The 17,003-nt window shown below is 37.8% G+C and overlaps 1 protein-coding gene across 1 annotated transcript in view; it reads left to right on the top strand.

The window, feature by feature from the left end:
- THSD7A (thrombospondin type 1 domain containing 7A) overlaps positions 1–17,003 on the top strand; it is a 217,238-nt gene that overhangs the window by 89,856 nt on the left and 110,379 nt on the right. Inside the window, exons 3-5 of the mRNA XM_074836557.1 lie at positions 10,354–10,602; positions 12,167–12,348; positions 14,160–14,228. Coding sequence (XP_074692658.1) covers positions 10,354–10,602; positions 12,167–12,348; positions 14,160–14,228 — 500 coding nt within the window. The remainder of the gene's footprint in view (positions 1–10,353; positions 10,603–12,166; positions 12,349–14,159; positions 14,229–17,003) is intronic.

The following is a 17,003-nucleotide window of genomic DNA, read 5'->3' as shown; positions in this document are numbered from 1 at the left end:
AGTCTTGTGAAAAGCACTTAGGTGGACAGTACTTGAATTGTAAATGAATAAAAGTGGCCTCATTGTTTGTGTGATTATAACAGCCCATTATACTATGAGGTACTGACAGTTTCTCAGAACAATGTACAGTATGACCAATACTAAACAGTGCAGCTGTAGAGAAAATGAATCAGGACTATGTCATGAGGGATACTTATTACATTTGCCACTAGGAAAAAATGCAGGCACTGTATTTTCACTAACTTCCTTACAGAAACAAGTGTGTACCAACCATAAACTGAAACTCTTGAGGATGACTAGACTTTACAAATTGAATTTTATATCTTTAGAGGTTATGGGGGTTATCTAAACTCTGGATTGAAATCACTTTTCTACTATTCCTGCTGCCTAGTACCTGCTCATTAAGCAGAATTATCTTTTTAATTTAATTTTATTTATGAGAAAATAAACTATTTTTTTCTTTTTACCAAAGAATTTATCACAGTCTCTTTCCAAATCCAGTTATACCTTTGATCCAAGAATGGTGTAGACTTCATTTCATTGTTTTGCTTTAGAGGTTAATGCATCCAATAGGCTGTATGAACTCTGAGGAGAACACTGCATAGAATATAAATAGCTGGTTGCAACACATTGGGAAATTGAGCTTCATTCTCATCTCTGTATGTTAACTCCAAAATCCCTATTATTATACAGGGCATCTTTTAAGGTTCCATGGTGTAACACAAAGGATTAATATTCAACATGAATATTACTGGATTTCCTCAGACCTCCTGACTAGTAGAGTGATCATTCAAGGTTGCTGTAGAAAATTGCACACATGGGTACATATATTTCAAAGGTTGATTTGACCTTCTGACCCGACCCGATTATTTCTGCCAGGTAGTTCTGTTAGACGGTGTGAGGATCTAGGCTGTGGGACTGCCAGACTGCCAGGGTAGTCAAATTTTCCAGCAGTGTAAGCCTGAGCTTTTCTAGGATCCAGTGCTAATGAGTGGTGTGGTACATGTTTTACCCCTTCACTGTGAGGTTACAGTTATGAGAAGCAGATGCGGTCTTTGGAAAGTGTTCCTTATAGTCTCTCATTTCTTTTAGCACTCTACTGAGATTCAAGCAAACTTTAAGCATCTACTGATATTCTCTCTACTGAGAAAAATAAAATATGGTTGTATTCAAATCTCGCTTTAATTTCTTTATTGTTTTCAGGATTCTTTGGGAGTTGGACCAATGTTCATTCATGGCTGTAGGATGTCTTGCAAGGACACTGTTTGTCCAGTTTAGTGGTTTGTTTTGGTGGGGTTTTTATTTGTTATTTTTTGAATCACAAATTTACTTTCTGATTCTCTTCCAAAAGCTTCCTCTAGCTTTAGTTTGCCCTTCAGTCAAAAATGCACCCTCTACAAGCCTGCTTCTGTGTATTTGTGTTTGTGTGTGTGATTTTGGTTTTCAAGTGCTAAACTAACATCTAGTTTTGGTGGTTTTTAAGCAATTTGTCACTGTTCCAAGTCTTTCTGCAGACATTGTATGTCAGTAGTTTTCATCTTGTGGCCAGTAGTAAATTTGCTAATGGTATTCAATGATGTAATGTCTCATGAGATCAGAAAGAACTGAAGAGACTCTCATGGCTCCTGATGATACAGCTGGTTGTGGGAGATGCCTGGTGGTACACAAGACATTCAAGGCCAGGAAATGGTTACATTATTCTGCTCTGAGGAAGACCACTGTGTTTTATTTTATCTGCCAAATAGTCTTTGCTTTTCTTCCTTAGTATTTAGGTGAAGCCATTTAAAAACCTGTTAAAGGATTCTGGATTTCTTTAGCATGTTGATTGTGCTTTGATCTGAAACCTTCAGAAGCAGCTCCCTTTTTCTGCTGAACTGCTGAACTCATGTCATACTCAGTATGGGTTTCTTCCAGGCAGTTAGCCTAGTTTTTGGTTATGTCTTCTTCACTCCCATCAAGTTTTTAATTCATTCATTCGATTTTGGTTGTTCAAAACATAATTATGTTGTTGGGGTTTTGCTTTGGAATACAGGCAGAGTTTGTGGTTTGTTTTTTTTTTTTTTTTTCTGAAAATGGAGTAGGATTCTTCAAAAAGAATGATAAAGTCCCTTCCCCAAAAGTGCTACAGTTGAACTCCTCAGCAGACAAAGTGGATTCTGACCCCACAGCCCTTCCTGATCATGAAGGACATGTGATATCTAATCCCTGTGGTACTATATAGTATGAGAGAGGCAAGGGGAGGAAGAACACCATTTCTTCCTAGGATTTTTGTGTGATGTCTGACAATGTAGATGTCTGTTGAGTGTCTCTTAATGATGCCTGCTGTGCTGAGCTCTCATGAGAATGGTAAGATATGGGAGTGTCTGCTTTCCACACTGGGGTTGAGGGTAGGTCGGCCGTGCCAGGACTGGAGCAGCCTGAGCAGACCTGTAGGTGTACCTACAAGGGAACTTGAGAGCTACAGGAGGAAGGAGTCTGTGGACATAATCCACTACCACATCAAATACTCATGCAGGCTTGAAAGATCACAGTTCTCAATTTACAGGTAAAATTCCACTTAAGTCCTTTTCAGTCTAGCTCTAACCCATGGCTTTTGTTTCCCGTGAATGCCAAAAAGTCTATGTTGGCATCAGTTTCCCTCCTGAACCATAGCCATGTTATTCATTTCAGAACAATGGAAATCTCTGTATGTAATCAAATGGGAAATCAGCTAGAGAAAAAATAAATATATCAGAATTCCAGGAGAATGTATACAGTGAATGAAAATAAGGAGTAAGAGCTGTGAAAATTTCATTAAAGAAAACCAAAGCTGAATGTTGATAGTGGTGAAGGAATAGAGAAAATATGGTAAAACAGGTATTTTGGGAGTGTCCTCAGAATGAATCTTGAACAGCCCTCAAATCCAGGCCAGTTTTACATCTCAAAGTTGCACATGCAGTAGAAAGGGTCTGTAATTGCAGGATATAATTGTGTTCAAATAAAACGAGACTAAGTGAAAGAGAACTCTTGGACCTAACAAAGAGACAGTTGAGGAGAGAGTTTATAGAAGTCTCTGAGCTCACAAATGCTACAGAGAAAGTGAGTAGGGTATGGTTATGCAAGGCCTGAAGACAGAAGATGAAATTAACAGAGCAATTTTAAAACAAAAGTAGCTATCTACAATTATTGGTGAGTAAAAAAGGTGTGTAACTCATTGTTTCCAAGATTATGTAGATGCCAAAATCTTATCTGGGTTCAGAAAACATTTGCACTAATTCATGGAGGAAAACTCGATACAGGGCTCTTCAAAGATACAAGTTGTGTTCAGGAAGTCTTTAAACCACAGATTGCTGGAAAACCAGAGGGTGTGTTGGGAAAGTGTGACTGAATAATTGCTGTCTTTCTATTTCTGACTTCCATTTGCTACTGCCAAGGCAGGTATCAGACTGCAAGGATTATCAGTTAGAACCACTCAGACATTCTCATGCTGCTGTTCTTTTCTTATTAACTCTTTTTTTCTAGTTATCAGTCCAATATGGTATGGAGGAAACACCAGCAAAAGTAGAAAATGTCTTGGTTATACAAGTAAATTATGTATAGCTCAGGTAGTAAAAGGGGTCCCACTGCCTTGCTTAAAACCTATTTATTTTTCCTATTCATTCTTCATAAATTTAGAGATCACTCTAAATGAGTCATGCATTACTATGCATTTGGCTTTATGCATGCAGTATGCATGGCTTTATCTATTGGAAAAAATAAAAAGAAAAAAATAGAATTTCTTCCTAGTTGAGCTTATAGAGGAGGAAATTCCAATGGTCTCTTCCATGACTTTTCTACACAAATTAAAAGATAAATTTTGAGACTGAGATTACAGACACTCAAAGAGGTCATTGGCATATAAGATCAAGTTGTTCAGATTTTTAAAATCATAAAAGCATGAGTCACTAATAGACATTTAGGATACCTCGGAAAGAATTGTTTTATCTCTTGACTAATCTAATTTTATCACACATTTAAAAGCTTATCTTCCAGTGAAGAGACTGCTTTCAACTGCACAGCTTGCTCATTTGTACACAGGTACTATGGTGCAATTTGTGCGAGGCTTAGGGCCTCAAGCTTCATTCTCTATATGTCCATAGCCTTAATTATCCAATAAAATACTTTGAAATCCCCAGGGGGAAACTTCCTATCCAAAGCGATATTTAGTTTTTATTTATTGCTCTAAGAGCAAAAATGAGGCTATGGAACATGAGTAGGCACAAATTCTGGATCACACATCTCCAAAAGAGGTTGAGTAGCAATTCTGTATTTTGCCCTTTGAACCAGCGCTGTCTTTTTCTTTAGTTCATTTATCCAATCTAAGTCTTTGAGGTCAGGAAGAGGTTTGATGTTGGCTTAATAGCAGTAGGGCTCATTCATCCCCAGTGATGTTTTGTTTTGCTTGGATTGCCTTCTCTTTCCCCTATGTCATCTATGTGTTTATATACCTTAAGCTTCAGTTCCCCACTATATCTGTCTGTTGTCTGAAATGGTACTTTCTCAAACTACAGCCTTACTTCAAGTTGTATAATGCCCTCTTCTGGGCCAAAAGACAGACACTTAGGACACTGTCCTTTGAATGTATTCACTGGATTGAGAGCACATTCCTGCAGACTTTACATGTTGCCCCTATGCTACCTCTTCTTGTATCCAGTCTGCTCTGTTGACTTACAACAGCATATTAATGCAACACATGTACTTGTCTTTGAGTTTCCCAAGTAACTATTTGGACAGAACTGTATGGGTGATAGTGAGGACTTATTTGTGCACTCCCTGCTCTTTTTGGATGGATAACTTTTCATATAGTGTATGCTTAGATGTCACTGAAAGTATGTAGAGCATAGAGATGCTTGATGCAGAACTTCTAGTGGTTTGGGTGATATTGTGAAATGAATGTTAACTGTCTGGTTTTATCTTCTGATCTGTCACCTGCCCATTTGCTTTTTCTCCTGTGAGAAGATTAATTCAACTTTAAGTAACTAAATCAGATGTATAAATCCATCAGAAAGTGCAGAGCTATTTATATGAAATTAAGCTTTTCTTTAAATTATTTGTGGAGATCAAATCTGTAACATTAGGTACCAAACCCAGAATACACTATTTTGTGTAACAAAGACAGTCCCAGGTTTCAATTAAGAGTCAATCTCTAAAGTTTCTTGAACCAGACATTTAAAGGCAATGTAACCAACCTTCTCAGCTAATGCATTACATACGCTGAACCTTTTAAATGGCAGATGTATCTTTCAGAGTTAGCATTTTTATGCAATACAGTATTAGTATGCTTAATTATGAATGTCTATAAATATGAATGTCTATAAATGTCCATATATAGTCATCTACACTGAAAGGTATGAGAAACATCTGTTTGTCTTGGTAAGATAAAGTTTCAAAATCTTTTGGAAATATTTTAAAGGTGTCTAGAGTAAAAAAAGAAGAAGAAAAAAGGTCTTTGAAAAATGAGAGGGGATTTTGGAACATCAAATTCATTGTTCCCAAATTTCCTGGGACAGGGGGATATGTAGAGATGCAACATGAAATTAAGTGCAGATTAATTTAGTTGCAGGTAATAGGTATATATGCACTTGGGACAAGGAAAGGTGGTAGTGAGGGAAAGGATTTGTGATCTTGAACTGGAAACTACTCTATTACCTTCTAAGAGATTGAAGCACTTCCACAATAATTTCCTTAACTAAAGAGTTTTAACCGGGTCTTGTTTAGAGAGATTTGTGATACTGAGAGTTTAAATGTGATGCTTCCTTAGTTGATCCTACTTGATCTAGAATGCAACACATCGTCTCCTGCTGCCTGCAACATGAAGGAATGAAAACTCTTGATAATGGCCATTTGCAATTAGCTCTCACAGTTTCTCTAACTTGTTCAAAGAAAACTAAGTGTTAAAAGAAGAAACAGCATCTAATTTGCTTGTCTGACACTTCTTTTGCTAATTGTAACTGTCTCTGCCCTCTCGCAAAAATAATATGACAGTATGTATAACAGTAAAGAGATCGTTTGCTGATGACTCACAACAATATCAGTTACTTGTCAGTATTTACATACTACTGCAAGTGGGGCATGGTTTTAATAAGCAAGAAAGAAAATAAATGGATAACTCACTTTGCCTCTTGTTTGTCTCCCTAGCAATATTTATGTTCTGGTTACAAGAACTTAAAAAATTGTTTTATATTTCACTTAAAATTGGTTAATTTTATAAATAAATGTTTGAAGTGAAGCATGCTTTAACTCTATTGCTTTACTTCTATCAAGGATCATAAATAAACAGTGGGGTTAGTAACATGGTACAATTCTGTTTGGGTCCTCTTCATACTTGCATATGGAAATAATAACAAACAAGGTAAAATGACCATTCTAATTATATAAGCTATATCAACAACAGCTTTTAATAAAAAATAAAATGAGCATGAAGTGGAAGGCAATAGCCTGCTGAATCTATGCCCCTCACCAAATAACTCTTCAGTTGAGTCCTGTGAACAAATTTAGGTCTAGATTTTTAAAAACATTTACATTATGATCCACAGAGGCACTTCAGCATCATGGAATTCAAGATTACAGGGGCACTGAAAAGTGAGAAACTTCAGGACATCTTTTTGCCTATATAGCAATTACAGATTAAGGATCTGTGAAATGAAAATTTGTTATCTAAAGTTGCAGTAATGCCTATGTTGAATTCTTTGTGAATGATCTAGTAGCACTTGGAAGCTGAAAAGTGTCTGGAACCTATAGTAATCTTTCAGGAAGCAACTAGATCCTTTCAAAATTGATAAATATCATTAGTTTGCAGGGCTGGCCTTAATTTTTAAGTGGGGTTGCTTGACAACTTTCTATTAAAGTGGGTTTTTTTCAATTTTGGCTATAGGAAGACTTTTTTTTCTTAGTACACTGGCTTAATTTTGTCATTTTTTTCCACTTTATTCAGGAAATCTGATAAAAATTCCTTTTAAATCTAACTAGCTCAGAATGTTATTTTTTGAAAACTGATAAGTGCATTAGTTTTGAGCTCAACTGCAGCTCAAGATCTATTTTCTCATATGTATCGATCATCCTAAAGAACTTGAACGCTTTGTGTTGCAGTGGAGGTTTCCCTTATCAGGGAAGGTCTTGTGGTTTGAGCTCAGAGGAAAACTGAGCACCCCACAGCCACTCACTTCCCCCTTCCCACCCAGCACTGGGAAGGAGAAAATGAAGAAAAAATCAGGAATCAAGATAAGGACAAGGAGGGAGGAGTCACACATTATAGTCATGGGCAAAAGACAGACTTGTTAGGGGAAGAAAAAAGAACATAAATTTAATACAGACACTAACAACAATACATAGAGTAAGACTGTGAGAAGCATTCCCACATCTTGAAAACACCTTCCACCATACCTCCCTTCTTCCCGGGCTCAGTTTTTCTCCCAGTATCTCTACATCCTCACCCCAAGTGGTGCAAGGAGGCAGGGAATGGGGGGTGCGGTCAGTCCTGCTGCTTCTTCGCCTCTGGGCAGAGGCGGGGGAACTTCTTGCATTCTTTTGCTCCAGCACAGTCCCCTCTCACAGGAGACAGTCCTCCACAAACCTTCTCTAACATGAGTCCCTCCTATGGGCTGCAGTGTTTCCCAAGCTGCTCTGGCATGGGTCACCCCTGCGTGTTGCAGTCCTCCCAACGCTGAACTACAGCAGTGGGGGCTGCTTCTTCCCCCAGGGTCCCAGCCTTCTTCAGGCGCAGTCACCTCGGTCAGTGTGGGGCCCTCCACAGGCCGCAATTCTGTATCTGCTCCACTGTAGACCCCCATGGGTGGCAGGGGGGCGACCCTGCCGTCTCACCGCGGGTTACAGGGGAGTCTCTGCTCTGGTGCACCTTGCCCTCCTCTCCTCCTTTCTTCCACTGACCTTGGTGTTCACACAGATGTTCTCCTCCCAACTCCCTCTCCTCCTCCCAAGTTCCCCTTCTTAAATACGTTATGGCAGAGGCACAGCTACTTGGCCAGGTCTTGGTGCAAAGGTGGGTCTGACTTGGAGCTGGGGGAGCTTCTAGAAGTTTCTCACAGGAGGCCACAGCTGTAGCCCCTTTTCCCCACAGAGGGAGACAGTCTCTGCGTGAAGCTGTGTAGGAATTGCAGCCAGTTACAGCCAGGGGATACCTTTAGGGTTCCTGACAGTTAGGGGATACAAGCAGATTGAAGGTATCTTCAGTGAAGAAAGATTAATTAATTAATTAATTAATTAGTAAAGTGACTTGTCTTTCTCATGTAACACTTCTCCCAAATAAGTTTTGAAGCGAGTGCAAAGCCCATGGATTATTACACACCATTAATTGATCTCTTCACCCAGCACCAAAGCCACGTTGTGGTGGCAATTTTGTGTGTGTTCCCTGGCAATACGTGTCTATAGTTAAACTCAGCCCCAGTCACAATATTAGGGAAGAGATTGGTTTTGTCTTCTCTCAAGGGAGTCACATTGGCAAGGAACTTGGGAGGTGATGATACGTTATCTGTTCTCCAGAAGGATTTGCAAATACTGCCCATGTTAGAATCCATAAGGAATAGATCTTTTCTCTAGTCATTAAAATGTGTGTCTTTGTGGGATAAATGAGTCTATATGTTTTGTCAAAGATACAGAAACTGCTATATTGAATTTGACAGTACTTGTAGTCTTATGCCAGATGGGGATACATGAAGGTGAAAACAGTTGATTATTAAAGAATAATTTTCTCAAAAGTTTTGAGTGTTTTTCATGCCAAACTGGGTGTAGTTTCTGTCCTTAAGCAGAATAAATGTTTTCTATCATGTGTTAGGGTTCCCCACCTCCTCCTTTCATGTAATAAGAACATAGGAAATCCCCTACTGAGTAATCCCCTATGGACTGTCAAACCCAGCAGTAGTAAAGGGAGATACTATTTAAAGAACAAGCATGTGAGGCCTGTCTGCGTCCATTCCCTTTGTGTTTCTCCAGTATCCAAAGTCAGTATATCAGGGATGGTGACTAGTATACCACTGCCTAGTCATTTTAGTATCTATATATAGACTTATTGCCCACAAATTTGTTCAACCTCTTTCTGAACCTGTCTCCACAACCAGGATCTTCTGTCAGCAAGATGTAGAATTGCTCTGCCTCTTGTCTGTAGAAGTACTTTCATTTATCATGTTTTTAAATCTCCTATTAGCCTCATCAAGTATTCTTAGTTCTAGTATTGCAAAATCTTGTTGATAACAGTTCAACACGGTGTTGGATATATGGGTAGGGCAAAATTTTGTAGAGCAACAGAATTATTGTAAATAGTCATTATTTTGTTTTTATTTTGTATTCTATTAAAAGGAAAACAATGAGCCTTTGTTGTGTTGTTTATAGGACTGGTACTGAACAGAGATTTCATTGTGCCATCTGCAGTGCTAATAGATCTTTTTCTTGCCTGTTTAACTACTTCAGAAGCCAGAATTTTATTCCAAAAGAGGCATGATAAATATATTTATGTTGTAATTGTAATTAAGGAGTTAAAGTTATGATCACTTTAATTGTAGTTTACCTTCTCTATGGCTAAGTTTCCTATTGTGAATCAAGCTTTAAGGTAGAACTGTTAGTTTCTAGTTAGAATATAGAATATGTTTAAAAATGCAGAGGCATTTAGAGGGATAAAATCTTGCTGACAATCTATGCAATATGCGACTGAAGTAATCAGATGGAGAATGGAAATTAAATGACAGTCTTCATGAGGAACATGGAATTAAGGCTATGGATTCACTGTAGCTGGAAAGGCTCTATTTTAATGGAGAGATCGTTCCCCTTTTAGACCATGAGGCATCACTGTGGCAATATACCAGCTGTTAACAAAGCAAATTATTAGTGACCAAGTATTCAATATATTTGACATTGCATTTTTAAACAATTTGTAGTCTGGAAATGAGGAGAAGATGACACTGAACACTTGTTTCTCTTCAAAAACATTATACAGCCATCTCTGTTATTGATCCTTCACTTCCTTTTTGTTCCAAGAAAAATAATTGAGTATACCTAAAAAATAAAAGATAAGTGGTGAAAAATTGATTTATTTCCTCTTTTGTACTTCTGTATATGTATGAAGATTTATAGTTCAATTTTGATCACAGGTATGGCAATACTGGTCATTTCTAAATATAGCAAATCTTATGTATCTGGTTTGAGTCAATTTAACCAAAAGCCCCTTAGCCTGACTTTTTGGGATTGAATACATTTGGGCTGGAACTTAACAGCTTTACAAATGTTTACTGACTTTGCATGTTGCAATGGACATCACTTCTCTGTAGGAGTTCATGACTGTCTGTGAATATGTGTGCTGAAAATTGTAATGCTCTCTTATTACAGCTTCTGCAAACAAGACAAGCTGCCCATTACATTCCAGTCCTGTGTGATCACGAAGGAGTGCCAAGTGTCAGAGTGGTCAGAATGGACCCCCTGCTCCAAAACCTGCTTTGACATGACAACCCCTAAAGGGAATCGTACAAGATCACGGACCATTAAACAGCTCCCTATCGGCAGTGAAAGTGAATGCCCTCAATTAGAAGAAGCAGAGGAGTGTGTTTCTCAAGGCGATGGTGTGGCACCGTGCATTACGTAAGTCAGTTCATTTCGGTTGTCCCTATACTAAAATGAAAAATTTCAATTAAGTATACAGGGCTGGTGATGGAATATCAACAAAATCATTATTGAAGAAATAATGGTTTGATTTTTTTTTTTTTAAATCCTTTCCTTGTTCAGTGCTCTTAAAAGCCTGAAATCTGCAAATAGCTGCTATTATAGTGAAATCAATTCCTCCTCTAATTACAGGAAAAATAACAAATACATATTTTTTCATTACTGTTAACTTTTAAAAGAGACTATTTGTGCGTATACAGGCTCAGTCAAGACCATAATAAATTAATTGTATTCATTTGTCAGTGATCTTTTCCCTACATAACATTTCTACCGGAATCATTGTTTTCTGAAGTACTTGTCTGTTTGCAGACAAAATGCTGAACATAGAAAAAAAGGTGATAAACATATGTTTAGCAACCAGACTTTTTTAGCAAGACTCATTTAGCAAAACAAAGGCAGGACTGGGCCCCAAATGGAGAGTGGGAGAGGCTAACAGAGACAGTAAATAAATTAACCCTGTTTAAAGTTTAGGAGAAATGACAGCAAGCACTATACGATTCAAGAGATTGCTGTAATCCTTATCAATTAATCAAAATGAATATTAAAGTCCCAACTGTGCTTTTTCTTTATCAGACTGAGAAGAGGGTCTGGGTAAATGTCATTTGATGTTAAGCATCTTTGACTGCGGTACATATTATTCATTTAAGAGTTGAAATGTCATATTTCCCCATCGCCAGCCACATTAGGAAGCAGTTCACTTGATTTAGCCTTAAAGTACTTGTTGGGTAGAGAATTCTGTGGCATTTCTTGTAGTTCATAATCCTGATTAGGGTTTTAACTGGAAGTCACAGATCTTCTTTCCTGTGCATTCACTGATTAGAAAGCTCACAGCTTCTCATCATTCATCAATACCCAGCAGGGATGCTTCAGTACTGCAGAGCCGTCTTCCTCTTGACAGTGAAAAAGGAACTTACTGAAAGGTTTTTCTGAAGAAATAATAAAAAATACAATTACAATTTTACCTTGATATTCAGGATAAACTTCTGTCTCATCAAAGATGAACAAGAGGCTTTTGGGTTGGTTTTGGGGGGTTGGGTTGTGGTAGTTTTTCCCTCTCCTTTTCTGGCTCTTATGTTTCTCAGCATGCACATTTCTTTGATATTTTGGCTTTGGTTCATATAAATTGTCTAGCTCTAAACAAATGCTGAGAGTCACAATCTTGAAAGTTAGTTTATCTGAATATAGACTTTAAGTCTCTTTATATCAAGTTTTTCTTCCCTCCAATAAAATATTTATATGTGCAGTATGTTTCGGGAATTGAACAGAAAAGATCTTCCTAAAAAGTAAAGAGGTAAATAATAGAGGAAAAGTTTCCACCCACATAAAATATCAGACTTAACGTATCTCTGTGTACAAGAAATTGCGGGGCTCAGGACTTCTAGGAAATGAATAAAGCTTTTAAGGTGTTTCAGCTTGTATAACTTAATGCTGTGTAAAATGGCTTAATGATTTCTAAAGATTCAATTAACCAAATTTGCTCCAGGTACGGTTGGCGGACCACAGAGTGGACAGAATGCCGTGTAGATCCTCTCCTTAGCCAACAGGACAAGAGGCGAGGAAATCAGACAGCGCTGTGCGGAGGTGGCATTCAAACCCGGGAAATGTACTGTGTGCAAGCTAATGAAAATCTCCTCTCCTATTTAAATACTCTCAAGGAAAAAGAAGGTAAATTTGATTCACTTGCAGGTGAATTAAGTATGAAATCAGAGCACTTCAGCATTCCAGAGCTCATTGACAGCCATTGTCTTCTGTCATGAGTGCCTTCTTACCTTGCGGGTTACTGTTGTTTTCTAGTTCAGATAAAAGTATTTAATTGCAGTAACAGAGATGTCATAAATTGCAAATATTGGTTCCTAGCTATAAATTACTGTTTCTTAATATCTACTGAAAAATTTTGTCTTATGTGAAGGATGTCTCTCAATAAGAAATAGCATGAGAAGGTGGGTCAGAAATCTAGATTTAGTTCCTTCCTCTACTGTAAATTTCCCGTGTGTCCCTCATCTGGGTGATGAACCTGTGTGGTTTGATGTGCAGATGGAATATGTCAGTTCTGGCATGTAAGCTCAATATAGAAATATGTAAAAATGTGACTAGATTTCATTCTCAGGGAATTGATTTTTTTTTTTCTCTTTTCTTGATTTGGTCAAATTCTTAAGTCTCTTTCAGGACTTCAAGCCGATATAATTTAATGGGTTTGTTTCCCTAACTGAAAGAGAAGAGATTATTCCTTGTCACTATTACAGTGTATACAGCTTCTTAAGAAAAAAGAGAATAGCTTAGGGGACAAAATCTTTAATTCATTTGGTAATATACGTACTTAAGAATAGCACTTGCGTATTTTATGTTACGTCTACTTCTGCATACTAATACAGCACTATAGATTTAGAAATTAGTGGATTAAGCTAAATGCATTTAGCTTGTTAATTAAATTTTATCCCCCTCTGTAGCTGTTTCATGCAAACACACATTATTATTAAAATATAAATAAAGAAATACAACCCTATACTTCAGGAAAAGCATCATTATACAAGTCATGTGTGAAACAACATTTAGACCAGAGCTGACTAAACTGCAGGCTAGTGAGGTTTCTGCTGTGGATTAAAAGTGCTCTCAAACTTGCTGTAGAGGTAGAGTTTGTGGGGAATATTAATGCCAACATCCATTTCGGCGTGACTTCTCATATCAGTAGGGTGTGACTTGTGTGCTCTGTGGGCCCCACATCTGTATTTATTAAAGAAGCAGCTTTCAAGCCTCTTCATTTGATGCAAATCAGCTTCTGCCCAAGGGCTTTTAGTAAATCGCCTCTGCCAAACAAAGTTTAGATGCCCCTGCCTTAGAATAAAGGAGTAAAACCTCCCAGCTAAGAAGAGGTAACAATAAAATCAGTGGCAGCTTACTGTTCAGAATGATGATTAGGATTTTGGCAGGCTGTGAAGTCTCGCTATCTTAGGCGGGTGTGAAATCTGCCCTTATCAGACTGTGACAGGAATACGCGGAGCCCATCAGGAGGTAATCTCTGCAGGCCCCGGAAAGCTGATTAAAATGTAACTAGTCTCTGGATGCATAAACATGAGAACAATCTTTCAAGAGCTCCAACTAGGGGTGAAGTGGGTCTTAGTTTAAAAAGGAGCTCTGGGGTGTTTCCATATTAGGGGACAGATTTTCAGAAGAGCTGCTTCTCCACTCATCTTCCCTCTCTCTCCCCTCTCATCTTGGATTCAGTGTGGGCAAGAGCTGCTCTCCAGGCCCTCCTAGGAATAAGCAAATCGGCGCCTCTAAAAACAATACCGTTTGAAAACTATGAGTAATTTGAGGATGGGAAAAAGCTGGGGGAGACACCTACTAGTTTTAGCTGTGGGGAAACACCTTCATTTCAGTGTAGTTTGCTGTTGGTTGTAGTGAACGTTGTCTTGGCGAGGCTGCTTTGAAGACCTCCATTTTCATATACTCACGGTGGCGTTTCCCTGTTATTTCAGAAAGTCAGTCACAGAGCAAGTCGAAGGCTAGTGCTGCACCTCTGCTGTCGATCACTTTTGAAATAACAGGTAGGTAAATTAAGGCCTCTGACCTGAACTTTCAATCAAAAGCGTGTAAAGGAGGCAGCGTCCCTTTCGGGAGATCTATATTGTCTGTATGGGTATAATTAACATGTTTATATGCTCTGAAATAGCTTAACAGATTTGTGCATTCTCAGGAAATTTCAGATAGATTTGAAAGTGACAGGCCTAAACTCAAGCTAAGGAAGCTCATGAGCCAGCTAGGATGCTATGACAATTCCCTGCTCCATTCCTGAACCGTTTTAGCAAGTGACTGGTTTTCCTCTCGATTCTGAGCTCTGGGAATTGCTTCGTCATTCATCACAGCTGCTATTTCCAGTCCCTTTTGTAGTTTAAATCTACAACTGAGTTAGGGCTCCACTAAGAATTTGAACTTTTAATACTAGCTGAACCAGAATTCCTCATGGCATTCAGGTCTGAATTATCTCCTATCAGAATTCATAAATTTAGACTTGAGGAAGAAGAGAGAGTACTTAGTGTAGTAATTAGACAGCTGACAACCAAGATTCCTGGAGGCCACTGTCATTCTGCAATTTACTTGCTACTGACTTAAATTGTTTCATGTCTATTCGTGTATTTAACTGGTTTAGTCATGAAGTTTCTCTCACAGTAGACCTATGAGGTAGATTTGTGTCATCTTCTTCCAAGTACCTTTAAAACCCTTGATGCAGAATGAGGATGGGAGAAAAGTTCCTTTATGGACATAAATTTATTCTACATCTGCAAGCACGCACTTGTTGCCCTGTTAAACAGAGAGGAACCACTTACATGGATGGAGTTGTGCAGTTGCTTAGAGGATCAGGTCCTAAATTATCTGCTGTCTTTTGATGACAACACTGTAGAAGATGAGGGTATGAAGATGATGTTTTCTTTCATTGTTGGTCATAACGTATTTTGGATTTGGGTTTTTCTTGCTTTTTTTTTTTTGAGTGACAGCACTTTAGTTGGAAAAGTTTCCTTCTGTTGTTTGCTGTGAAACCAGTGTGACAAATGATTGGAAAGAGGAATATGAAGTTGTGTCTGCTTATGCTGATGAAGCCACATACAAATTCACTCTCTTTGCTAGCCTGGTCGTTACTAGGCATTAGCCTGTTGAGGGTTTCTCAAGAAAATGAAGAGGTTGAGACCTCAATAAATGTAGCAAATGGTTAAGAACAGAACAGTGTTTTTTTCTTTTCAGTTCTTTTAAAAATGCAGTAATTTGGGGAGGTGTTTCACAAGGGTATAAAACATATTCAGCAAAAATTTCCTAATATAGTGGATGATTTGAGGACAGAATGATTGAATCTCATTTGAGTTTTTAGGTCACTACCTCAAACCTGAGATTCATTCAAAACTGAGTCTAATTTTTTAGTTAGACTGAAGTGAATTCCTGAATAGACTGAAATCCATTCACTTTTCTTTCCAATTTTGGCCCAAAATTTGGTCAAATTCCACACAGAGCTTGTAGTACTGCACACAGTCTAATCAACATTCAGCATCACTGCCAAGGAATAAAGAACAATCTTTATTGATGCCACAAGGGAGTATAAAATGACAGAGATAAGAGAAGGTCTTAAACTGTAAATTTCCGCATCTAGCATGATCATCTCTCAAAGTGTCTTTGCTAAACAATAAGCAGCAAAAGCTGAGCTCATTTATATTTTTTTGATGCTGAAAGAATTCCATTTAAATTAATAGGAGCAAGATGTTCTTAAGATACCCAGGCAAGACTAAGTTTTTTTTATTTTACTGTCATCTCAAAGAAAGAATTCTGAGTAACCCTGGGTGAAATACAACCTGACTGTTCAATGATGAAAACATTTTTTGATAATCTGGAATATAACTTGTCCACCCTACTGTTGAATTCTTTTGTTTTAAAAGCAATATATAACAGATCTGGTAGCAGACATTTGTACATCACTTATGTTCCAAGAACAGTGTTTCAAAAACATTTTGGCATATTGAGAGATTTATTGATACCACTTACTTGTCCCCAAAACAATTCTGTCTTCCCCTACACTCTAATGAGTGGTGAAAAGGCAGATATTTTCAGTAGGTGTTTTCATGATGTTTATTTAACAATGTTTGCGGACAAGATCTAGAATTCTTACTGAACAGATGCCTCCAAAAAAATTGAAATAGTGTTCCTGTTACTTAAGTCAGCCTCTTTAAAGCCAAACACAGTCACAATTCCTCATATTTTAGAATTTCAGGACCATCACAAATTTAGCTTGAAGCCAAATGGATTGCAACAATAGCGCAGTAGTACCTTCTGTTGGCAGACTCTTAAAAGTCTGGTTGAGATATGGAACATCTGTGATAAGAAAATCAGCTATTTAAAACTTCCTAATGAAAGATCTTTGTTATTTTTCTGAGTAACATCACATGAAATAGTGTGATGGTAAGTGCTTTACCCTGATGCAGGCTGGAGATGAAGCACAGCATTCCTCAGAACACTTTTTCTGCTCCCTGAAGCAAGGCTGTGTCTCAGGGGTGTAATTGACCCTTAATTTCAACTGTCTCACTTGGGCAATTCCCCAATGAAATCAGGGTTAAAAAAGTACAGTTAGCAATTACTTACTGGTTTTCTTCTTTTATTAGAAACTATTTAATACAAATTCAATTACAGGCAACTTATGTTTATTTATCCATGTTCTACACAAGATATGCATATTATGTTGATTATCATGCACGTTAGGTGCGTATGTCAAACTTATTGTAAAATTCAGTGTTCTGTCATAAAATTTAATTCCAACATAGTGTTATGCAAATGTTGGAATA

This window comes from Strix aluco, chromosome 1, assembly GCF_031877795.1.
Source record: "Strix aluco isolate bStrAlu1 chromosome 1, bStrAlu1.hap1, whole genome shotgun sequence".
NCBI classification, from domain to species: domain Eukaryota; kingdom Metazoa; phylum Chordata; class Aves; order Strigiformes; family Strigidae; genus Strix; species Strix aluco.
Note: the sequence above shows the minus strand (reverse complement) of the source record. Positions and strands in the feature narration are given on the sequence as shown.